This window comes from Heloderma suspectum, chromosome 4 (genome assembly GCF_057233095.1).
Source record: "Heloderma suspectum isolate Gila_16-S chromosome 4, 16-S_ref, whole genome shotgun sequence".
Taxonomy (NCBI): domain Eukaryota; kingdom Metazoa; phylum Chordata; class Lepidosauria; order Squamata; family Helodermatidae; genus Heloderma; species Heloderma suspectum.
The window spans coordinates 68,460,191-68,486,483 of NC_139461.1; the positions used below are offsets into that span (position 1 = coordinate 68,460,191).

The window sequence follows — 26,293 nt, forward strand, 5'->3', positions numbered from 1 at the left end:
TGTCCTCTGCAGTCTTTGCCATCTCATCTCCTGACGTGTATATTGGTGGTCAGAATTCTATGTCTCCCACTGAGGACACTCAGCTATATGCCGAACAACTTTTCTGAATGGCCAGGGTATTGAGTGAGTCTTGAAATTCAGCAACCTTCATCTCTCGTCAAGGACCTAATCCTTTAGTTAGTTCAGGCTGACAACTTTGCTCCAGTAGCAGTTTCTATGCTACTTTACTGCATGTGGCCAAGGAATTATGGGCAAAATCTTCCATCATGTCCTCTATATTGAAAACACTGAAAACCTATTCTGCAAGGTAGGCTCCAACTTTCTGTTCAAACACCGTTCACCCAACTCTATTGTTATTGAGACCACCAAGTAGTGGACCCATTCTTCAACGACCAAACATAAAAGTAGAGGGATATGTTGGAGCAAAAATTTTACTTTGTGGCTGCATTGTTGCTTTCCATCACCAACTACCAAGCATGCCTGTCTAGATACCAACAGTTCTTATGGGATAATGTGTCATTATCTTTGAACAGTTACCAGTAAGAGGAAACGTGCTAGGGTTTTTCCACTAGGAAACTTCTTCTTGGCAAAACAAATCAGTATGTTGAGACACATGGCCAATAATGGGCTGAAGGCAATGGTGGATAGAGTAGCTTTCTTGAGACATTCCTAGTTATGCTCTTTTGGGGTCACACAGAAGGCCAGAACCAGAATTGAAAACCTTTTAGATGGGGCAGGGCTCTTTAGTGAGAAGGAAGATGACAGTCTGGACAGAGTGCAAAGGCTCTGCAGTACAGCTCATCAGATGACTCTTGGAGACAGAGATTGGATAGCAGTCTCCATTAGGTCAGTTCAGTTCTTGGAAGAGGACATAATCCAGCTGCACTACGTCATACTTGCCAGAAGTACAGGCAGCTTTATATTTTGCCAAAACGTTTCTTAGCACAGTTTTGGTTGTCAACTGGCATAAGGTGTCAGAGCCCTCCAAATATCAGCATTGACTTCTGCGTTGTCATCACATGGGACACCTGCCCACTGATATCTTTGAGACATGGTTGCAGGAATTCTCAGAAGCGTGGAAACCATCACCACTGATCATTGCGTGCTCACTATCGTTCACATAGCAATGGGGAACCTCTGGCTCACAGGCCTAATCCAGCCAGCTGAGGCTTGGGCTCCTTCTGCAGGCCCTGCCCCATTGAGAGTTTGGGGAAGCTAGTGTGGAGAAGAATCCCACTGTTATCTCCTATCAGTAATAAGAGATAATGGTGAGGATATCCCTTTATTTAGCATGCCCCGCTCCCAGTGTTTCCCTGGCTGTGGCACTACACCTACACTTACTCCCTATATCTTGGCCAGGGAGACTTCAGTGCAAGTGAGCTTTCCCACCTTCCCGATCTTCTCTGGAGCTGCTGCATAGTATTGCTGCTAGTATTGCCTTTTCTCTCTCAATGCATCCTTATATAAGATGCTGCATGTTGTCCATTACGAACCGAGTGGGAAGACAGGAGCCATGTCCCCTTGAGCAGGCACACTGAGAGCAGTAATGGGGCCTAGTTCTAGAAATGTCCAAAATGAAGTTCAGTGTAGAATCCATATACGTGACTATACCAATGAGCACTAGAAGAACTATAGTTGCAGGTAAGCAACCTGTTTCTAATTAAAGACTTCTTGCTTTGATTGCTTGTGCAGTGGAGAAGCAAAGGGACTGGTGTGTGTGCACAGACGAAAGTTCATGTCTTACTAAGCAAGATATAATTCTTCGAATACAGCTTGTGACCTTGTTCAGACATAATGATAAACTGGTTTTACTGTGACATGAACGAGCCTCTGCAAGCCTCAGACTTAAACACCCCACCCCATCCAGAGTGGCTACAAGGAGATTGGAAGCATTAATTTCTGTTTCCAGGTCACCAGTTTAGCAATGCCGCCAAACCCTAAACTATGATTAATCTTAAGTATGGTTTATTGAAACAAGCTGGGTTCATAAGCCAAGGTTTGAAGTTGGCTTGTTTCTGTAAACCATAGTTAAGACTAACCACAGTTTATCCAGGTTTGGATGTAACAAACTGTGGCTAGTAAAAAAATAAAAACATAAGTGAAATCTTCTGATTTCCTTGCAGTTGCGCTGGAGAAGGGGGTGGTGAAACTCTCAGAGTGGGCCAAGTTGGTTAACAGTTGAAAGGGCATTCTGCAATGATTACGTCTTTTTTTCCTTAAGGATACAATCAATCCTTTGCATGTTTAGACAGAAAAAAGTGGCAGTGGACCAAGACTCACAAACTCATTCATGTAAAAATAAAATATAGTTTATGATGTCTCTGTGAGGCCAGTATATGCAGAATGTGTATAGGCGTAGATGAAACCATGTATTTAATTACTTTTGTGTCATGAATCTTCAATGATTCCATGCAGCTAACCCAAATCCTGAGAACTGGACAGAATACTTGGGAAAGCAAAAACATCCTTGCTGTTTCATTTGCTCCACTTGTGCAACCAAGCAAGAGTGACATCAGCAAAAATGATACTGTTGGGCTGCGTAAGTAGCATTTATTGTGCCTTTCCCTTGTAGCACAGCTACTGTTTGCTACAAATGGTACTTGTGTCAATATTCTTAAGGATATATGAACATGTTGCTTGGGGGGAGGGGGGGGAATCAGTTCTGATGGCTCCTCTTTGATGTCAACAGTAATGGCACCTCTGCACATTTTATTTATTTACAACATTTATATACTACTCCACATCAAAACAGATTCCTGAATGGTGAACAATAAAAGATAAAAAGAATAAAACACCATATTATGAGCTTTTAAAAACAGAATACCAGTAAAAATGTGGCTGATCAATTGAGGAAGGGTTGGAGCCTAAAAATCGCAAGTGGAGTTCTGCTCATAAAATTGAGTCAAATACTCATGGAATGAATGTATTTTTTAAATTAATATCCCCTCTCCCCCACCCCCCGGTGCTCAAATGGTGCTCAAAATGACATTAGATGTGACACTGAGGGCTGAGGTTAGAGGAGGAAATTTGAGACTTCCTTTTATGAGTTGGAAGGGCCTTTCCAGCTCAAAAAGCATCTATACAGGAGTTTTTCCCCCTGAAGCTGAACCAAACTGGTTGATGAGGCTGCCATGATTCCAATCCAAACTTGCCATTAGAAACATATATGGATGCCATTTTGTCATTGTTACCTCCATCTTTAAATATGAATGGATGGTATATTGACAAGAGTTGTAGGGAAGCCAGAACAACAATAAAAATGCTGGTTCCTAAATGAAGAAAATTTTATGCGTGAACTGAATAAAAACTTAGGGTGCAAATCTATGGGAGGTGTGGCAGAGGCAATCTTCACCTCTGCAGGTCTGTATTTTCACTAGATTTTTTTTTCCACCCATCTAGCTCTGGCATTGGGGAGGGAATGTGGCTGGGGAGGCCTATGGATATGCTGTCAGCCATCCCTTCCCCACCCACCAGCACACCCCATTTCCCTTTCCTCAGAGGTCACCTTTGAGACCTCGGAGAGGCAGCCAGCGTGCTTCTCTCCGCACCAGCTGCGAGGGCACAGGGGCGGAGAGTTCTGTCTCTGACCTCAGATCCAGGGATCCAAACTATCCTATGCCCCGCCCCCAACACTGTCTAGGGGCCATAGGATTACTCTCTTAGACAGCTACTTGAATGTCATTTAGTGTATGGCACAGTGCAATCTAGATACTGCTGTGTTGTAAAATCTCTGTTCTGCCTACCTGCTTACATTTCCTAGCCAGCCACTTTCCTCTAGGGATGTCGGAGAATTTCTCCACGAATCTCCGGGAGGCCAAATGCCAACGCATTCGGCCCCCCGAAATTGGTGGAGAAACGGTCCGCCCCCCCCCGGGATGGGACTTACCTTGTGCGAATGTCCCTGGCAGCAGCGGCTCTTGGCGGCGGTTTGGCGGCGGACGGTCTTCCGACCGGCTGCCGCCGCCGCCATTTCCAAGTAAAAAACAACAACAACAACAACAAACGTGATAGGCTACGTAAAGATTTACGTAGCCTATCACGGCTAGATTTTAAAAAAACACCGTGATAGGCTACGTAAATGTTTACGTAGCCTATCACGGCTGACTTTGGGGGGGGGGGGGAAGCGCGTACGCAAATGGTGGCGCCCATGGGCGCCGCCATTTGCGTTCCTTATTTGGGCACGTGTAGTCTACGTAGACATTTACGTAGACTACACGTGCCCAAATAAGGAATGCAAATGGCGGCGCCCATGGGCGCCGCCATTTGCGTACGCCCTTTTTTTTTTTTTCCAAAGTCAGCTGTGATAGGCTACGTAAACATTTACGTAGCCTATCACGGCTGACTGCAGGGACGCAAACGGCAGCGGCTACGGCCGCCGCCATTTGTGTCCCGGCAGGAGAAGAGGTTTCGCGGCCGGAGGGATGGGGCGCCCCCCCCGGCCAGAATTTCAGGGAGGGACGGAGCGCCTCCCCCCCACCGCGAAGCAAGCTGCGGGACCGGGTAAGGGACTTTCGTCCATCCCTAGTTCACTCCGGGCCAACTGGAACAGCAGCAGCATTCCCTGGTGGTTTGTTCTACAATGACAGCTGCTTGGTGAGAAAAGGTCTATGCTGATAGGTGTGAATTGAGATAATTGTTCTGTCTCCATGCTGGATATAGTAGCAAACGCATAATAATTTCAAGATGAATTCCAGGAACTTTAAAGCCTCTTCTTCCTGCACAGATGAATCTAAAATCTAGAAGATGGTTTACTCACATGCTTCTGAGTATCTATTCTGTAGTATGTACCAGCCTAACTTGCCTTGGGGCTTCAAGAAGGAGGAATTTCTTTGAAAGGATTGATGACATATAAAATGAGTTTCTAGATGAGTAGCATTTCCAATTATTTCATTAGAAAGAAAGTTCTAAAGCAATTTTTACTATCTTAGTCTACTTTCTGTATTGGACAACAAGGAATATACAAAAACTTCAAAATGAAAATACAAACTGATTAGTGGCAGGGATGATGGTTTTAGGACTTTCCTACATGAGGCATTTATCGTGTACTCATCATTCCCTACTCACTGTTGTTTATGGGTCCTTTAGGTGATGCCGTGACCCCTCCAGTTTTGTTTCTGTGTCTAACCAGCACTTTTGGCAAGTTTTTTTAGAGCAGGGAAAACGCATCATTTAATTGTGAAAGCAAAAGAAAGCACGATTCCCTCTTGTGTATATTTGTGCTATTCCGTTATAACACAGTGCCACCTAGAGGTTATATAGTGGTTGGATGTCAATTCTGCAACAAAACCAAAAGTAAATATAACAAATTAAGGCTGATTAACAGCCTCATGTAGAAAAACCCTTAGTGATTAATGACAAATCTCACGCATTTTTAAAAACAGTTTTACTGTAGTTCATCTTTCTGTCTCCCCAGACCTTTTTTGATGCGGCATGATAAGATTATAAAAATTATTGATATGACACCAAGAAGAGAATTGGAGAATTCTGTTGTGTCTATGCCTTACAGGCATTCTATTAAAGATATGTTTGACATGATTCTGGTTTATAAATATATAGGGGGGAAAATTGCTGCTGGACGGAACTACAAAATAACTCCATGGACCTCCTCCTTTGATAGAATTACTTGTGATTCTGTCAAATGTAGTTGGAGATAGTTGCACAAGTTACTTTTATGTATTATATATTATGTGTTATGTTTTTAAAATTGATATTGTGTGACTGTTCAGATACTCCACATTCAAAGGCTGGGATCCAAAGGCTAGTCAAGGAATGCCATATGGTATCTTTGGCCCCGCCATTAACAGGTAGAGTAGACCTCATGCCATATCTTAAACTGCTGTTCAGAGTCCCATTTCAAAACTGGCTTGCTTTGTAGCATGAGGCAGTGGAGCCTCAAGGAAAAAGGAAAAATTCAAGGAAAAATAAAGCATTATCAGGCCTGTAAACTAGTTCCATGTTAATTGGATCCCAGCCCATATAATTGATTTTCAGCCTGAAATGCAAATGTATTTCATAGTATGACATTCTTTTAGCTCTTAACAGTAATAGTGGGTTGGTTCCAGATTTAGTCATACTTGAAGTATGACTAAATCTGGAATCTGTTCCATCGATTTTAGTAGGTTTATTCAGACTAAATCCGGGATGAACCCATTAATCTTAGTAATGCTTAACGTTTGCGATCTTTCTGGACTTTTCACATCATTTTCACAGTACAGTTCATGTTGATTCATTTTTTGACGTAGAGGGCAATCCTAATTTTCTTTTCTTTTTAGCCCCCTGTGCTGTTAGGAATCTACAGGACTTGGCTCGGATCTATATTAGGCGCACTCTTAGAAACTATATAAATGATGAGATGCAAGCCGAGGGTATTACTCAGAAGCCCCCACCAAAACGTAAACGCAGAAGGTGCCGTAGGCGCAGGATTAATACCTATGTGTTTGTAGGCAATCAACTCATTCCTCAGCCTCTAGATAGTGAAGAAGATGAAAAGATGGAAGAAGATAACAAAGAAGAGGATGATAAAGATCATAGTGAAGCCTTGAAACCAGAAGAACCCCCGCGAAATCTATTGCGAGAAAAAGTTATGAATCTACCGCTCCCTGAATCTCTAAAAGCCTACTTGACATACTACAGAGAAAAATAACTTGTTTTAAGTAGAAGTGATAATGCCTACTGGATAGTTCCACTGTTCTTGAAATGTAGCATTTACTAAGAAATACATGGACAAATACTAGTAGTCTTTCAGCAAGACTTAAGTGCAGTGATGAAATGAAACATAACTTGTCTTAACTTTGCTACAAGGACTTTCACTCAGCAGTAGACACCTCTTTTAAATCCATTTTTGTTATCTTTGGAAAAATGCTCTTTTAACTCTGATAGATATATATTCCAAAGCAGTATACATCACTAATTAAGAGTTTGCATGATAAAATCTTTTTGGTCCCTGACAAATTTGTATCGATGAGGGTTAGTGAAATTTTATATGTGTGAATAATTTAATAACTACATTCAGACATCAATAAGCACTGTCTGCATTAGGAACATTTTTGAACATGCAGGTATTTTTCATCTCATATTGAATTGGAACCCTTTATTTTACCATAGCTATATTGCAGTCATCGTTACTATGTGATGTATTCCAAGGAATACATGAGTGCAATAACTGTGTGTAGACAATGAATGATCTGGCTTTAATGAAATATGAACATTCAAGTTCAGACATGTTAGACAGCCCTGCTACATGTCCTTCTTTAACTCTTGCCAAAAGATCTCAAGAAAAGTGACTGCTTCTTTCTCAGAGCCTTAAGAAAACGTTTTATTGATTATAACATTTTTCTTTAAAATGTACTATAACCCTATTACTTTAACACCAGCCTATGATCGTCATTAAAAAATTCTCAATTTTCCAGCATTTATGAAAAAGTATTTAGCTTCTTTTTAAAGTTCATGGTACAGAAAGCATATTTCATATATATAAAAGATTGTAATTTAGGTTTCAAGTACTATATTTACTATTTTATAGAGTAGGACATGTGAAGAGATGACCTTGTATTGCCTATTTGCATAGCTGTAACAGTAGAATTTTAAAGGATTTGTTCAGAGGTGCACTTTTAAGTGGATTCTGTACCTTATTTATCTCAGATAAGGTAAGGTGTGTGCTTCCTACATTTGCTTTTGATACTCTTCCTTTTGGAAATTAATAGTAAAAGTGCAAACTTATTGGACTGACATTGCTTGACTATATTGTTTCTTCTTCCATTTTTTGGTTATTTAATTACTTGGATTGAATGGGTTATTTTTCTTTTTGCATGATGGAGTATCTTAATTTTCACTAGCTTTATAATTTTAATACTTAGTGTAAAATATCAGTGAGATAAAATAGAGCTCAAGATATGCTGTAAAAACTGCTGTTGTTAAGGACACCTGATCTGTTAGGGCCCAATCAAAAGCATTCCTTATGAAGAAAATTCCTGCACAATTTCCTACTGTGATTATATCATTACACAATGAAAATTCTTAAAGCAAAATAAAATCAGGATGCATTTTATATGTTCTCACAACCTGATAACTCATAGATGAAAACCAGTGAAATTACACCTATTGAACTGTCATGTTCTGTGAGCTCCAGATTACAATATTATAAATACCTTATTGGACACAATCTATAAAAATAAATGGTTGTACTTGCAAGTTGGATTTCATGCTTATTTGCGAATTAAAACTTTTTGTCTTGGTGATTATCAAAAATTAATATCCATAAAAAACATTTCTTCTGGTTTGTTAACCAGTATGTTGAGCTGGTTTCTGCAAATTTATGCTAATGAATAAATACACTTGTTGCTGAAAACAAGTGTGCCAGCCTTGTTTCACAGGAACTTAAACTGACAAATAGAGAATTTTCTATATAGTAAAACTACTGCAGTAATTCTGAAGGTTCATCTCTGGGAAGCATTGACTATAGCACATCTATTTTATTTTATTAGATGGAATGAAGTTTTTAGGCATTCTGAAATTCAAGGTGTATCTTTTCATCTTGGAATTTCATCTTTTGACTTCATACATTTTCCCGATTCTCTTGTACTGTTGTTCAGATAGACAGTAGATGAGTTATGAATATTCATTATGTAATTTTTTGAGTCACAAGCAATGTTTCTTTTGTGTTTGTGAGTTTATTTCACATTGTTGGATTTATATTTACTTTTAAAATAAACACATAAAATGCAAAATGAATTAAACTTAAACCTTTTGTCATAATTCTAATAAAATGTCTGGTGAATTTGTGCTGACTAAATACGCCATTATTGTTTCCATTTGGCTGTGTGTGTATTGGGGTGCTGCTGCTGCTAAGAAACACTACTCCAGTTTGGAGATTGCTCATTTAGGGCACAATCCTATCAAGATAAGCGGCCACCTCTGAACTCAGAGGCGACCATCTACCCAATGCAGGGCAGGAGCAGTGCAGAGGGGATCTTCTCCTCCCCACTTCAGCCACCCTGCATTCGCAGCTAAACAGCTGATTTCGGCTGTCCAGCCACGGGAAGTCAGAGCAGGGGGCAGAGGCCGGACGATGCATAGGAAGCATCAGAGAGGCACTTCCGCCCGCCCCAAGGAACTCACTGTTTTCGCTGCTTCACGCTATGATCGCAGGGCCAATCCACACTGCCTACAATGCAGCACAGGAGAGGGTGGAGGTCGGTTCTCAGGGAACTGACCTCGGAGCCCGTGCTCCAAGGTCAGTTCCCAAGAACCGACCTATCCTATCGCCGTCTAGCCGCTGTCTAGCATCTAGCGGCCATAGGATTGCTCCCTTAAAACATTTAAGTGATATGCTTGGGATTGGAAGCACTCAAATTTGGGGGGAATATTGAACATCTACGTTATATCAATGCTACTTTGTGTTGCTGCGTGTACTTGTCGAACAGAAACAGAATAGCCTGTTGCTACATCACACAAGGACTATTAACACAGTAATAAAAAGCCACAGGCACTGTGAATTGAAGCTACATGGCCTGTTCTTAAAATTACTGATGGTATGGTAGCTGCTTCCCCATGGTTAGTTTCGCTGCCACACTGGTAATGTCAGTAGATAATGATAATTGGTTGGGTAACTGTTGTCACTTTCACTTACATATTGCTAAGCCACAGGGGAGGTCATGTCAGGCTGCAGTCCCGTATCCACTTTCATGGGCATAAGCCCCATTGAACTTAATGAAACTTACTTCTGAGTAGACATGTTTACAACTCATTCTTTTGAATGTTCCTCTCACATTTTAAAGTTTAAGTCCAAGCACTTGCAGCATGTTTTACATTAGTAATGAGGGATATGTGGACAAGCAGGGTAAGGAGTCAGCACTGTACCAAGTTCTAGAGGTGGTTTGATTTAAAGAACAGTGGGAAGGGATTTGGGGAAAAATGGGGATCTTTTAAGAAATGGGTTGTAATTGTTAAGATGCTGCAGGTTCTTTATGCTGCTGTTTGAAGAACCAACGGCAGATGGGTCTGCTGTATTCTACCTCCTGTTGTCTCTGCAAAAAAAATTGATCTAGCCAGGCTGGACAGCTAGTCTAAAGAGCTGTTTGATTATGGGCAGATCTTATATCCCATGCTGGATAGGAACATGCCTGCCCCTAACAGCCAAATGGTGATGAGACTTGCGCTCCAAGCTTATATGGTTGAACTTGGTCTGATGATGTTTGGAGAACTTTGCATCTGGGTGATGGAGATTATACCTTTTATTTCACCTGTACATCATATTTTTACTATTTTTTGGTCTCTACTTCCTTGCTGCAGCAAATAAATGCTAGTAAGATTGATACATTAGTAGTTTCAGACCATACCCCAGTATGTTTGGAGTTACAATTCACAGATTTGCCTAGGCCTCCCGGTCTCTTGCATCTCAGTGTTTCTCTTCTGAATGATGAGATGTTTAAATCTCAGCTTTCTGCTGAATTGTCCAAATATTTTAATATCAATGAGTGGATTCCTATGCCATTGAATAGGAAGCCTGTAAAGATTTTATAAGGGGGTGAACTATTGCCTACGCTTCCTATAAGAATTAAAGAAAGAAAAATGCAATACGTGTTTTTAAATAATAAGTTGAAATCTCTTATAACGCAGTTTGCCCTTTCCCCAACAGTGCAATTGTATCAGGAGTTGCAGAATGTTAAACATGAGGTGAATAATCTTTTGCAGCAGGCAGAATTCGCCTTAACCTGTTTGCAACAGGCATATTGGGAAAATGGGGAACATTCCAGTAAGATTTTGACACATCGTCTTAAATGTCAAAAGCATCAAAATGTCATTTCCACCAAAAGTTGAGAGTAATAGAATACATACTTAACTCATAAATATAAATTCACAATTTTTAGGGTTTTATATGGATTTGTATAATAAGGATAGCAAGATATCAGAGCAGGATATGAATGCTTTTTTTTTTTGCTCAAGTTAATCTCCCACAAAGGCAACATCATATGGCACCGTTGAGACTGGAAGAAATTACAAAAGCAATTATGAATATGACCCCTGGTAAATTTCCTGGTCCGTATGGGTTCCCAGTTGAGTGGTATAAAACATTTTCTAGCCTTTTACCCCCAGAGCTTTACCATCTTTATAAATATATATTGGCATCGAGTTCTCTTTAAAAAGGTAAAGGTGTCCCCAGCCAGTCGTGTCCGACTCTAGGGTGTGGTGCTCATCTCCATTTCTAAGCCGAAGAGCCAGCGCTGTCCAAAGATGTTTCCGTGGTCATGTGGCCAGCATGACTGAACACGAAGGTGCATGGAATGCTGTTACCTTTCCTGCCAAAGCGGTACCTATTTATCTACTTGCAATTTCTTGCTTTCGAACTGCTAGGTTGGCAGAAGCTGGGACTGAAGACAGGAGCTCACTCTGTCACATGGCACTCAGGTCTCGAACTGCTGTCCTGCCGACCTTCCGGTCTGCAGTTCAGCGTCGTAACCACTAAGCCACCGCGGCGCGTTGCTAAATTATGCTTTTATTACAGTTATTTCTAAGCCTGGAAAGGATCATACAGTGCTGTCAACCTATTTCGTTAATAAAGGTTGATATTAAAATATTTTATTACAACACATGTCCAGCCAGACCAGGTGGGATTCATTAAAAATGGATAGGGGGCTGATAATTTGAGGCTAGTGGTCGATCTCATAGATTTACATTCAGAAAGAACTGATCAGATGGCCATTGTCTCGTTGGATGCTGAAAAGGCCTTTGACAAAACCTATTGGAAATTTATGCTTGCTACATTGAGTAATTTTGGTTTTCTGGTAAATTTTTAAAATGGGTTAAAATGTTATATCCAACTCCAAGAGCTAGAGTTATGACTAACGGTTGGTTTTCAGCTTTTGTCCTGCTTGGGTGAGGTACTAGACAAGGATGTCCACTTTCCACATTGATACTAGCTTTGTGTTTGGAATCCCTGGCATGTACAATTAGACAGAATAGTAGTATTCACAGTTTTGTGCATGCTGGTTTAGCATTTACAATTACTCTTTATGCTGATGACCTTTTTTATTTCAAAACTCCAGTCAACTGTTCTAGCTTTGATTAAATTAATAACTTTGGTGATCTGTCCGGTTATTCAGTTAACTGGTCAAAGTCTGAATGCCGGTTAGAAATAATACATCTTCTAGTGTGTTGGCTAGTAGGCAATTTCAATGGTGCCCAGATTTTATTGTTGTTGTTGTTCAGTTGTTAAGTCGTGTCTGACTCTTCGTGACCCCATGGACCATAGCACGTCAGGCCTTCCTGTCCTCCGCTCTCTCCCGGAGTGTGCTCAAGTTCATATTCATTGCATCGGTGATGCTATCTAGCCATCTCATCCTCTGCCGTCCCCTTCTCCTTTTGCCTTCAATCTTTCCCAGCATCAGGGTCTTTTCCAGTGACTTTTCTCTTCACATTAGGTGGCCAAAATATGTGAGCTTCAGCTTTAGCATCTGTCCTTCCAATGAGCAGTCAGGGTTGATTTCCTTTAGGATTGACTGATTTGACCTCCTTGCAGTCCAGGGGACTCGTAAGAGTCTTCTCTAGCACCACAGTTCAAAGGCATTGATTCTTTGGTGCTCAGCCTTCCTTATAGTCCAGCTCTCACAGCCATACATTGCTACTGGGACAACCATAGCTTTGATTATACGAATCTTTGTGGGCAAGGTGATGTCTCTGCTTCTTACTATGCTGTCTAGGTTTGCCATATAGCTTTCCTCCCAAGGAGCAAGCGTCTTTTAATTTCATGGCTACAGTCACCATCTGCGGTGATCTTGGAGCCCAAGAAAGTAAAATCTGTCACTGCTTCCATTTCTTCCCCTTCTATATGCCAGGAAGTGATGGGGCCAGATGCCATGATCTTCGTTTTTGTAATGTTGAGTTTCAAACCAGCTTTTGCACTCTCCACTTTCACCCTCAACAAGAGGCTCTTTAGATCCTCTTCGCTTTCTGCCATTAGGGTGGTATCGTCTGCGTATCTGAGGTTGTTGATAATTCTCCCGGCAATCTTAATTCTGACCTGTGATTCATCTAACCTGGTGTTTCTCATGATGTACTCTGCATATAAGTTAAATAAGCAGGGCAACAATATACAGCGCTGTCGTACTCCTTTCCCAATTTTGAACCAATCCGTTGTTCCATGTCTGGTTCTTACTTTTGCTTCTTGACCCACGTACAGGTTTCTAAGGAGACAGGTAAGGTGGTCTGGTACTCCAATCTCTTCAAGGATTTACTGCAGTTTGTTGTGATCCACACAATCAAAGGCTTTAGTGTAGTCAATGAAGCAGAAATAGACATTTTTCTGGAATTCTCTTGCTTTTTCCATGATCCAGCGAATATTGGTGATTTGATCTCTAGTTCCTCCGCCTCTTCAAAACCCCGCTTGTACTTCCGGTAGTTCTCGGTTCACATACTGCTGAAGCCCAGCTTGTAGGATTTTGAGCATCACCTTGCTGGCATGTGAAATGAGCACAATTATACAGTAGTTTGAACACTCTTTGGCATTGCCCTTATTTGGAATTGGAATGTAAACTGACCTTTTCCAGTCTTGTGACCACTGTTGAGTGTTCCAAATTTGTTGGCATATTGAGTGCAGCACTTTAACAGCATCATCTTTTAGGATTTTAAATAGCTCAGCTGGAATACTGTCATCTCCACTAGCTTTGTTGTTAGCAATGCTTCCTAAGGCCCACTTGACTTCACCTCGAGGATGTCCGGCTCAAGTTCAGTGACCACACTATTATGGCTATCAGGGACATTAAGATCTTTCCCGTCTTTGCCCAAAACGTTCCCTTGATAACTCCGGTTTTCCTGGAAAGATCTCTAGTCTTTCCCATTCTATTGTTTTCCTCGATTTCTTTGCATTGTTCATTTAAGAAGGCCTTCTTGTCTCTCCTTGCTATTCTCTGGAACTCTGCATTCAGTTGGATATATCTTCCCCTTTCTCCCTTGCTTTTCACTTCCCTTCTTTCCTCAGCTACTTGTAAAGCCTCATCAGACAGCCACTTGGCTTTCTTGCATTTCTTTTTCTTTGGGATGGATTTCGTTGCTGCCTCCTGAACAATGTTACGGACCTCTGTCCATAGTTCCTCAGGCACTCTGTCTATCAGGTCTAATCCCTGAAATCTATTCCTCACCTCCACTGTATATTCATCAGGGATATGATTTAGGTCATACCTGAATGGTTTAGTGGTTTTCCCTACTTCAGTTTAAGCCGAAATTTTGCAAGAAGAAGCTCATGATCTGAGCCACTGTCAGCTCCAGGTCTTGTTTTGACTGACTGTATAGAGCTTCTCCATCTTTGGCTGCAAAGGACATAATCTATCTGATTTCAATATTGACCATCTGGTGATGTCCATGTGTAGAGTCGCCTCTTGTGCTGTTGGAAAAGAGTGTTTGCTATGATCAGCATGTTCTCTTGGCAAAACTCTATTAGCCTTTGTCCTGCTTCATTTTGTACACCAAGGCCATGCTTGCCTGTTATCCCGGTGATTTCTTGACTTCCTACTTTAGCATTCCAATCCCCTATGATGAAAAGGACATCTTTTTTTGGTGTTAGTTCTAGAAGATGTTGTAGGTCTTCATAGAACCGATCAACCTCAGCTTCTTCGGGCTCAGTGGTTGAGGCATAGACTTGAATTACTGTGATGTTGAATGGTTTGCCTTGGATTCGTACTGAGATCATTCTATCATTTTTGAGATTGTACCCCAGTACTGCTTTTCCCACCCTTTTGTTGACTATGAGTGCTACTCCATTTCTTCTAAGGGATTCTTGGCCACAGTAGTAGATATGATGGGCACCTGCATTAAATTCACCCATGTTTGTCCATTTTAGTTCGCTGATTCCCAAGATGTCGATGTTCAATCTTGCCATCTCATGTTTGACCACCTCCAGCTTATCTTGATTCATTGATCTTACATTCCATGTTCCTAAACAATATTGTTCTTTACATCATCAGACTTTCTTTTCACCACCAGACACATCCACAGCTGAGTGTCCTTTTGGCTTTGGCCCAGCCGCTTCACTCTTTTTGGCGCTCCTTGGAAATTCCCTCTGCTCTTCCCCAGTAGTCTATTGGACACCTTCCGACCTGAGGGGCTCATCTTCCGGCATCATATCTTTTAGCCAGATTTTATTACCTATTTGGAAATACTTATTCCCAGAGATATATCCCAATTGATTATACTAAATCTGAATAGGTGTATTAATGAGATTGCATGAGATATAGATAGATGGGCATCATTAAAGCTGAATAAGTGGAGTAAAGTTAACACACTGAAGATGAATATCATACTTCTGATTGTTTATGTTATATGTGGGATTACCTATACCTGGGAAATATTTCCAAAAACTCAATCCTTTGTTTCATAAAGTTTGGGGGGATTCCTCTCCACCATGAATATCTCTGAAAAGGATGCAATTTCCAATTTAGAAAGGTGGGTTTGGCTTTCTAGACCTTACTTTATACCATTGGACCTATTTGTTGACCTGTACTAAATTCTGGCCTTTTCCAGTCCAATTAGATTTTCCACCCTAGTCAGTTCAGGAATCCTGTTTGGACCTTTTTTCCTAATGGATGGCATTAGGTTCTCAGCATATTGGAATAGACAAACCTCTCCCACAATTCTAGCTGTTAGAGAGGTGTGGAGTATAATATCACATCAATTACAGTTTGATTCATTTTTCTCATGCTCAATTGACTTTATGGGGAAATCCAGATTTTAAAATGAGAAACAAAATGTTTTTGTGGTGGACACAAAACCCTGGTTCTTACCCTAGCTCAATTATTGGGGTTTGGACGATGAGTTTCTGTCATTTTCTGATTTGCATGCTAAGTGTGATTTACCCATTACAGTTGAATTGCAGTTGCAATGCTTGTTGGAATCTAGATTTGATCGTGCTGCTTTTACAGCTTCAGAGTCTCCATTGTTATTGTAAACACTTATAGTGGCTGATCAGTCATATTGACCCCATGATCCATGTATATAAATGCATGTTATCAGTTAATAAATATGATACTTGGGGTTTAAGACAGGAACAGAATAGAGAATTGGATCGCCCCATTTTGCCTAATCAGTAGATCATTGCTTTAGCGTCTGTACCTGAAGTATCTATGGATCTTAGGCTATGCCTTGTTTAGCAAAAAAAATCTTGTTTCAGTTTTATTGGACTCCACAACATCTTTTTAATAAGGGTTTGTCTAATTCACATAAGTGTTGGAGATGTAATACACCTAATGCTTCTTTTTATCCTTATGTTTTTGTCAATGCCCAATAGTTGCCTATTTTGGGGAGGAGGTCATAATACAGACAAACTTTGTACTGGAACACTCTTTAATAGTGAACGATGTACATGTCCTCCTAAACTATTTATCAGTTTCAGTCAGCACAAATGGATTTTCCTAGTCCTTTTGACAGCAAAAAGACTGATATTACAACATCGGAAAGACAAATGTTCACCTCCTATAATGCAGTAGATTAAAGACCTAACAATGCTATCAACATTTGAATTTATTCACTCGCAAATGGATAAGTATATGGATTATTTGGTCTGCTTTTCTTGAAGCTTACACATAATCTTTTGTCTTTTTTAGAATGTTGTATTTAATGGAACACTGATATTTTTATGCAGGAAATTTCTTGTCTACTTTTTCTTTTCTTTTTTCTTTTTCTCTTCATGATTTGTTTTGTTAAAACTACAATAAAAAGATTAATAAAAAATAAAGAGCTGTTTGATCTTCCATACAAAATAAGAATACTGTCATTGTAGTATCACTAATAACCAGTATCGAAGTCAATAGCACTAACATAAGTGACCTCTAGGGCAATGCTAAGAGCATTAGCTGGTGGCATGACTTTTTTTTTTTCAGGAAGTTGCTTTTAAGGGTCTCAGATTGGCTCAGAAAGGGAGGAATTATGAGGGAGGGGTTGGAAATAGCTTGAAGCTTTCCTGAGCTTATCTGAGACGAGTGGTGGTATGCTCACCTGCTTGTGGTCCTTTCATGTTTTTCATAGTAACATTAAAGCCATTCCTGCTGCAAGAATTGATTTGAAGCTGAGTAAAGGGTATAACATAATATGTGCATTAAATATTCTCCAGTCTAAACTGTCAGGATCAGATCACATCCATGATCCCACATCATACAATGAATGGGATGAAGTCACAATGCTATGTGATGAATCAGATTTCCTATACAGATATTGTCCTAGTAGGAAAGTGTATGTATTTACCTATTACTTACATAATTTCTATCCCACCTTTCCACCAAAAAATGGCGCTCAAAGCAGGTAACAATAAAATCCAGATTAAGAAGGAAATCATAATTAAAACATAAAAATAATTAAAATGGAACAATAAAAGAAATAAACGGCACCAACCAATTAAAAACCCATTCATCAAAAGACCACCTATAGGCCAAAGAGCTGTCTGAATAAAAATATATTTTTTGCTGGTGGAAGGACAAAAGAAAGGGGGGCAGCCTAGCCTCCCTTGGCAGGGACTTCCGAGTTTCTGGGAGCACCCACTGAGAAGACCGCCTCTTACATCCCCACAAAATGTGCCTCTGATGGCAGTGGTATCGACAGAAGTGTCTCCCTCAAAGATCCTAAAACCCAGTCAGGCTTGTATTGTATCTTGTATTCAGATAGTCTTGTCCTAAGCCTTACAGAGCTTTATGGTAGGGCTGTGCACTGCTTCGGTACGAAGCCCAAGTAACGAGGCAAAGCAGGCTGATTCAGAGGTACCTTGTCATGATACAAAGCAGATCAGACCAGCACTGAGGCACTCCAAAGCAAAGAGGCTCCTCCATGAAGCACCTCATCTGCCTTGTATATTAGGAGCTCTTCTTATGCTTCTGAGCAGCCTAGACAGGCTGTCTCCAAAATGTATCAACTTCTAAAAGATCACACGGAGGGGCAGGAGGAGGTCGGGGGGGGGGAGGCAAGAGGATGCAGAGGCACCAAATGTATCAATTTCAGGGAGATCCGGCCACCGGGAAAGGCAAGGAAAGGGGAGAGAAGGGGGTGAGCTTTGCTGTGAGTCAGTCTCCATTTGCTCATTGTGAGAGAGGTGGTGTTATTGGAGCAGACAGGACTGTCTGAACATTATTTGGTTAGAGCAGTGGTCTCCAAAGTGGGGTACATGCACCCCAGGGGAGGCACAAGACGATCCATTGGGGTGCACAAACTGCCTGATAATTGAGCAGCCTCCCGCTGCCCTGATAAGCTGCCATTGTGTGCAATGATGGTGGTGGCGGCAGCAACAGCAGCAGGATGGGACGGGAGCTGAGAGGGAAGCTCCATGGCATTTTCTCTCTCTGCTCCAATCCTAGCCACTGGGAGCAACAGACCCAGTCTCTGCCAGGTATGGCAGAGGAAGCCTTAACCCTTCCCTAGGGATGTACGAAAGTCACTTACCTTTTCGCAGGGGTGATTTGCGGTGGGATTTCGCAAATCGCGGTGATTCGTGAAATCCTAACCTGGCTGGCTTCGCTCTGCGGCAACTCTGCAGAGCCGCCAGCCAGGTGCGTTCACAGGCGTCTGGAGCCTGCAGACGCAAATGGTGGCAGCTACAGCGGCTGCCATTTGTGTTTATGTTTTTGGTCGTGATAGGCTACGTAAATATTTACATAGCCTATCACGGCAAATAACCAGGAAAGCAAATGGCTGCGGCTATGGCGGCCGCCATTTGCGTTCCTTTTTTTGCCATGATCACGGCGTCTGCAGGGACGCAAATGGTGTCCCTGTGTTAGCCATGATAGGCTATGTAAGTATTTACGTAGCCTATCACAGCCTAAATGGGGAAGCGAATGGTGGTCACCATTTGTAAAGCAGCACGAACGGCACCAGGTAAGTGCTCCATTTCGCGCGACTTTCGTGGGTTGGTGGGGCAGGGGACTTCATTCTGCCACGGATTTCGGGGGCCAAATGCACTGGCATTCGGCTTCACTGAGATCCATGGCGGAATTCTCTGACATCCCTACCCTTCCCACTTTCCTTTGGCAGAATGAAGCTGAGAAGAAAGCGCGTGCTATGGGGACTGGGTAAAACAAGGATCCATAAAATCAAAAAGGCATCCTCATGTTTTCATGATTTCTAAGGGGAGACCCAGAAAGCCACCTTCCAATCACAGCACATATCTGCCTCTGTGGAGTGAACTAGAAAAATCTGCCATGGATCTGCCACTCATGGGCACAGCCATGGTGCAAAACAGGGAAAAATGGCTCCCCCTATTCTGCGGAACAAGACAGCTGCCAGTGCATGTCTAGAGGGCCTAGGAGCTGGCAGCAGCAGCCCACCCTCATTGGCAGGAGCCAGCCTCCAACCGGGCACCCTCCCCTCTTTCCAAGGAACAGAGAGAGTGCAGTTGGAGGGTGACTCCTTCCCTCGTGCTTGTCGGCAGTTGGTGGGCTGCGATGGGCAGCATTTTCCCCGGCAGTGGCTTCCCCAGTGGCACCAGCAGCAGTGGCAGCGGCAGCTCCCATGTCGGTGGTGCCCCCCATGGAACAAGGGCCCAGGCAAGGAGCTGGGGGCTGGGCGGCGTGTTAGAGGCGGGGGGGATGAAGCGGGATTTAGATGTCTGAATCCTGCTTTGGCTTTGTAAACCGAGGTGGGTCAGGGCCCCCCTGAATCAGCCTGAGCTGAATTGGGCCCATCTTGGAAGCCCTGAAGCAGCTTCCGAATCAGAACAGGTAGTCCTTGCACAGCCCTACTTTATCAGCCATACCCAGCACTTTGAATTGTGCCTGGAAACAGACCAAAAGCCAATGAACTTGTACCAAGGGAGTCATGTTCCTGTACTGACCTCGGTCAACAGTCTGACCACAATATTCTGGACCAGCTGACACTTCCAAACAGCTAGCCAGTGTTGTCTCAAGGGTGGTGCTGGAGTCTCCACAGTTTGTGCTGCTGAGAAACAATGTTGCTTATTCTTTGTGACATTGTACATGCAGTGTTGTGTGGGTGGACTTTCCCTTGCTTTCTTCCCCTGTGCAGCTCCCCACATGCCTCCCAAATCTGCTCCAGTGGGTCCCCCAACCCTCTAGAGCAGGGGTCCCCAACCATTTTGGACCCATGGGCTCATTTGGGAATTTGAGATACTGCTGTGGGTACCACCGCAAAACGCCTAATCAGTGGATTACTGCTTTGGTGTCTAACTTCTGTATCTGTGGATCTCTGGCTGTGTCTTACTCTGCAAAAACATTTTGTGTTTATTGCTTTGCAAAGTCTCCTTAATAGGGGATTGTCTGATGCAGCTAATTGCTGGCAGGGCAATGCAGCTAATGTGTCCTTTAAACATACATTTTGGCAATGTTCAGTAGATGTTTCTTTTTGCAGGGAGGTTATTGCACAGATAAGTGTTGTATTGGAACAGTCTTTAGTATTCACTGATGTACACACACTTTTAAATTCTTTACCTGCTTCATGGAAATTAACAAATGGTCAGTGTTAATGGATTCTCTGCATGCTTTTGACTGATACTACAAGACTGGAATGATAAACAGTCATCTCCTATAATGCAATGGTTTGAGTACCTTACAATGCTTTCAGTATTTGAAAGGGTGGCATATAGATGTCACCTTCAAATGGATACATATTTAGATATTTGGTCCACTTCTGTTGCAGCCCATGTATAATTGCTAGGAAGTTGTTTGCATTTCATACAATTCCATGTATGTATATTAAAAAAAAATGGAATTCTTAAAAAAAATCAGGTGCCCATGGGCACCATGTTGGGGACAATACCAATAGGGACCAGAAAAAACAGCTGTAAGGCTGGAAACCAAAATAAAAAAAATGAACAGCTGCAACAATTCCCAACACATTTCAACATAGTTCTTTATCAAGGGAAAAACTTCTAGAGACTTTTCTGAAGGATTCCCCCTCCCGTACTGAAGAGATACTGGAAATTTAATTGGTGAACCATGTTGGGGACTCATTCACAGGCACCGTTGGAGGTGCCTGCAGGTGCCACATTGGGGACCTGCTGTAGAGTGGTTTTGGGGCCATGCTGGGTGCAAGGGGGAGTGGAAAACTCTTCTGCCAATGGTTTCTGCAGCTGTTCCAGTGGTGGATGGTCAAGGTTGGATACAAACCATAATAAATACTAGTTTTATGGACCTGTCCTCTCTGGGTAAAAAGGAAACAGTAGCCCAGTTCTGCTATGCCCCAAGATTATTGTCAAGTAGCTGAAGGTAAAAACAAACTACGGAAGAGGTGCAGAGATTCTTCTATACATGTTTTTACAAAGTACAATATGGGACAGTGTTGGCCTATGACCTGGGAGTCTCAGTTTCCATTTTCCATTCACCATGAACTTTGCTGGGTTGCCTTGGACTATTTCTCAACCTACCCTACCTTACTAGGCTGTTGTGAGGATTAATGACCCTGGGCTCCCTGGAAGAAGAGTGGGAAAATAAACATTGTTAGCCATAACTCTAATTTGTATTAATATATAAATATAAAGAGTGCTATGTACATGATCAAATATAAATAAGCTCTTGTTGCACTTCAGAGCACTTGCTTTCAGACATTTTGTTTCTAAAAAGCTCTGAAATTGCCAATGATAGAAAGAAAGAAAGAAAGAAAGAAAGAAAGAAAAAAAGAAAGAGCGAGCGAGCCTCCAATTCTGGGACAGGATTCATAGAATCATGGAATAATAGGGTTGGAAGGGGCCTATAAGACCGTCGAGTCCAACCCCCTGCTCAATGCAGGAATCCAAGTCAGATAGGGATGTTAGAGAATTCTGCCACGGATCCCAGGGGGGCCAAATTCCAGTGGAACTCCATTCCACCACGGATTCCTCCGCCCCTCCACCCCATGAAAGCCCCACGAAATGGAGCCTACCTGGCGGCGGCTCCAGTGGTGGCACCGGCTCCGGCACCGGCTCTGGCTGCTGCCGGGCTGGTGCGGACGCAAATGGCATCCTAAGTAGAGGACACTATTTGCGTCCCTGCTTTAGCCGTGATAAATATTTACGTAGCCTATCAAGGGCTACCATAGGGACGCAAATGGCGTCCCCTACTCAAGACGCCATTTGGTTCCGCACCAGCCCGGCAGCGGCTGGAGGCCCCACTGCGGGTTGGCCTGGCTGGTGGCTCTGCGGCCTGGCCACCGAGCGGAGCTGGCTGGGCAGGATTCCGGGCGGGGGGAGGAATGGATCGCCTCCCCCCCCGGAGAGGATTCCGGGGGGAAGAACAGATCGCCACCCCCCACCTGCGGAACCTGGCAGAGCCAGGTAAGTGGGGTTTCATACACCCCTAAAGTCAGAGCATCCCTGACAGATGGCTGTCCAGCCTCGTCTTGAATGCCTCCACTGTGGGAGAGCCCACTACCTCCCTAGGCAATTGGTTCCATTGTCATATTGCTCTGACTGTCAGGAAGTTTTTCCTGATGTTCAGCCAGAATCTGGCCTCCTCTAACTTGAACCCATTATTCTGTGTCCTGCATTCTGGGATGATCAAGAAGAGATCCTGGCCTTCCTCTCTGGGACAATCTTTCAAGTACTTGAACAGCGCTATCATATCTCCCCTCAGTCTTCTCAAGGCTAAACATGCCCAGTTCTTTTTGTCTCTCATAGGGCTTTGTTTCCAGTCCCCTGATCATCTTTGTTGCCCTCCTCTGAAACCTCTCCAGTTTGTCTGCATCCTTCTTAAAGTGTGGTGCCCAGAACTGGACACAGTACTCCAGTTGAGGCCTAACCAGTGCTGAGTAGAGGGGAACTAGTACTTCGTGGGATTTGGAAGCTATGCTTCTATTAATGCAGCCCCAAATTGCATTTGCCTTTTTTTGCAGCAACATCACATTGTTGGTTCATATTCAGCTTGTGTTCTACAACAATTCCAAGATCCTTCTCACCTGTAGTGTTGTTGAGCCAAGTATCCCCTATCTTGTAACTGTGCATTTGGTTTCTTTTCCCTAGGTGCAGAACTTGCAGAACTATCCCTATTAAATGTCATTCTGTTGTTTTCTGCCCAGCGCTCCAGTCTATCCAGATCACTTTGAATTTTGTTTCTGTCTTCCAAGGTATTAGCTATCCCTCCCAATTTCGTGTCATCTGCAAATTTGATCAGCGTTCCCTGCACCTCCTCCTCCAAGTCATGAATAAAAATGTTGAAAAGCACTGGGCCCAGGACTGAGCCCTGCGGTACCCTGCTCGTTACCCCTCCCCAGTTTGAGAAGATCCCACAGATAAGCACTTTTTGAATCAGATTCTGTAGCCAACTGTGGATCCACTGGATCATTGTTTCATCTAGCCCACTTTGAGCTAGTTTGCTCATCAGGATATCATGGGGCACTTTGTTGAAAGCTTTGCTGAAGTCGAGGTATATTATGTCCACCGCATTGCCACGGTTCACAGGGGAGGTGACCTGATCAAAAAATGAGACCAGATTTGTCTGGCAGGATTTGTTCGTGACAAATCCATGTTGGCTTTGAGTAATTACTGCATTGTTTTCAAGGTGCTTACAGATTGATTGCTTCATAATCTGCCCCAGAATTTTCCCAGGGATTGATGTCAGACTGACTGGTCTGTAGTTCCCAGGTTCCACCTTTTTGCCCGTTTTGAAGATAGGGACAACCTTAGCTCTCCTCCAGTCATCTGGCACTTCCCCCGTGCTCCATAATTTCTCAAAGGTAATAGACAGTGGTTCTGAGAGTTCTTCTGCCCATTCCTTTATTACTCTAGGATGCAGTTCATCTGGCTCTGGAGATTTGAACTCATTCAAGGTAATTAGGAGTTCCTTGACCATATGCATATCGATCCCAAGCCCTTCAGCCTGTATTTCGCCTTTGCCCAAGTAGGAATCGAGTACTTATGCCTTTTCCTTGTCATCTTTTATCATTTTGCCATCCTTATTTAATAGTTGAACCACCATTTCTTTCCTCTGTCTTTTACTATGCACATATCTGAAGAAAGCTGTTTTGTTGCTTTTAGCATCCCTTGCTAACCTGAGCTCGTTCTCGGCTTTAGCCTTCCCAACACCATCCCTGCACTTCTGTGCTACCTGCCTGTACTCTTCCTTTATAGCTTGTCCTTCCTTCCACTTCCTATGTGTGTCCTTTTTTGTTTTCAGGTCATCTCTAAACTTTGTGAAGCCACATGGGCTTCTTCTGTTGTCTTCCACCGTTTTTTCTTGTTGGAATTGTTTGTAATTGTACCTTTAGAATTTCCTTTTTAAAAACTCCCACCCATCTAGGACTCCTTTTCCCATTAGAGTCGCTTGTCATGGGACCTTACTTATCATTGTTCTGAATTTATTAAAATTGGCTTTCCTAAAATCCAGGGCATGCGTTTGACTACACTCGGCTTTTGCTTCCCTTAGAACCAAGAACTCAAGTATAACACAGTCACTTTTCCCCAGAGTTCCTGTAACTGCTACTTTATCCACTAAGTCATCTCTGTTGGTTAGGATCAAGTCAAGGATAGCCGATCTTCTAGTTCCTTCTACTTTCTGTAGGAGGAAATTATCCACAACACGAGTAGGGGTGTACAAACCCCACTCACCCGAGTCCACTGGGGGTCCACGGGGCGGGGAGGCAATCCGTTCCTCCCCCCGGAGCTCTCCCCGGCTATCTCCGCTCCGCGGCAAGTCTGTGGAGCCACCGGCCAGGTCCATCCGCTGCCGGACTTCCGTCCACTGCCGGTCTGCAGATGCAAATGGCATCTGGCCTAGTGGATGCCTTTTGAGTCCCTGCTCTTTGCCATAATAGGCTACGTAAAGATTTGCAGACAGCAGCGGAGTGAGTGGACAGACCCAGACCCGGCCAGTGGCAGGTAGGATCCAGCTGGCGCCAATTTTGCGGGGTGGCGGAGCTGAGTGGTCCGTTCCACCACAGACTCTGGGGGGGGGGCAGATTCTTTAGAATCCAGCTTCATTGGAGTCTGTGGTGGAATTCTCCGCCATCCTTAAACACAACTCAGGAATCTCTTGGAGGGGCCATGTTTTGCAGAATTTATCTCCAACAAATATCGGGGAAATTGAAGTCCTCCATTACTACTACATCATGCTTCCTTGAAACATTAGCAATTTGCTTTTCAAAAGTTTCATCCTTGTCTTCTCTTTGATTGGGTGGTCAGTAGTAGACTCTGGCCACCATGTTCCTTTTATTCTTTGCTCCATGTATTTTAACCCAGATGCTCTTGATGGGGCTACCAAGCTCATCCTCCTGTATCTCTGTGCAGAGATATGTATTTTTAACATATAGTGCAACTCCACCTTCCTTTCTGTTCCTCCTATTCTTTTTGAACAAGTTATATCCTTCAATTGCTGTATTCCAGTCATAAGAGTCATCCCACCAAGTCTCAGTTACACCTATCAAGTCATAATTTCCCTCTTGTATTTAGAGTTCAAGTTCGTTCTATTTGTTTCCCATACTCTGGGCATTAGTATATAGACATCGAAGACCATGTACTTTATAGTCTGGCTTTCTTTCTACATGATTCTGAAGACTATTATTGGGCACTATTAGAGCTGTTCTCTCCATTGTGGTGCATAAGCCTTCATCCACTGTTACCCCCAACTTTACGTCTCCCTTCCCTGTAGGATTCAGTTTAAAGCCCTCCTGATGAAATTCTTCATGCTGTGGCCAAACACATTCTTCCCATCCTTTGTGAGGTGCAACCTATCCCTTGCCAACAGTCCATCTTCCAGGAAGTATAGCCCGTGGTCCCCGAATACAAATCTCTCACGCCGGCACCACCTTCATAGCCAGTCATTCACCCGGAGTATTTTTCTTTCCCTTTCTGTCCCTCTTCTAACTACTGGAAGGATAGATGAGAAAACTATCTGGGCCCAAAATTCTTGAGTTTCCGTCTAATCTCTAATCCATCCTCCTGGGAGACAACATACCTGGTGAGTCCGTGGGTCTTTGCAACATAGTCGGGTCTTGATCCCACGCAGCAATGAGTCTCCCACTACTACTACTCTTCTTGTTGTTGTAGGCCTTGGTTTCATTGCCTCTGTTTGAGTGACCTTCAGACTCTTGCTCACTCTCATGCAGGTTCCCCTGTAATTCTTCCTCTGCAGGCTGTCCTCCAGTCTCATCCTCAAGTACCTGGAAATGGTTCCATTGTTCCAACGCTTCCACTGGTGTAGAGTGGCTTCTTGTTCTTCTGCTCCTTTCACCCTTTTCCAAGGAGTATCCTCTACTTCATTTTTCCTCACCTTAGCAGTTTCCTCTTCTGCCTCAGTTTGTTGTTGCTGTTGCTTCAGTTTGCTGTTGAAGAACAGCTTCTGTTCTTCACTTTGCTGCTGTAGTTCCACCATTCTGTCCAAGAACACTTCATGTTCTCTTA

At 42.9% G+C, this 26,293-nt stretch overlaps 1 protein-coding gene across 11 annotated transcripts in view; it reads left to right on the top strand.

Moving 5' to 3' along the window:
• PCMTD1 (protein-L-isoaspartate (D-aspartate) O-methyltransferase domain containing 1) overlaps window positions 1-12,754 on the top strand; it is a 70,813-nt gene extending 58,059 nt beyond the window's left edge. For all 11 annotated transcript variants that reach the window (XM_084849579.1, XM_084849583.1, XM_084849576.1 and 8 more), the window contains 2 exons: window positions 2,416-2,539; window positions 6,273-12,754. In XM_084849579.1, the coding sequence (XP_084705705.1) occupies window positions 2,416-2,539; window positions 6,273-6,643 (495 nt within the window). In that variant the 3' untranslated portion in view covers window positions 6,644-12,754. The remainder of the gene's footprint in view (window positions 1-2,415; window positions 2,540-6,272) is intronic.
• The last annotated feature ends 13,539 nt before the right edge of the window (window positions 12,755-26,293 follow it).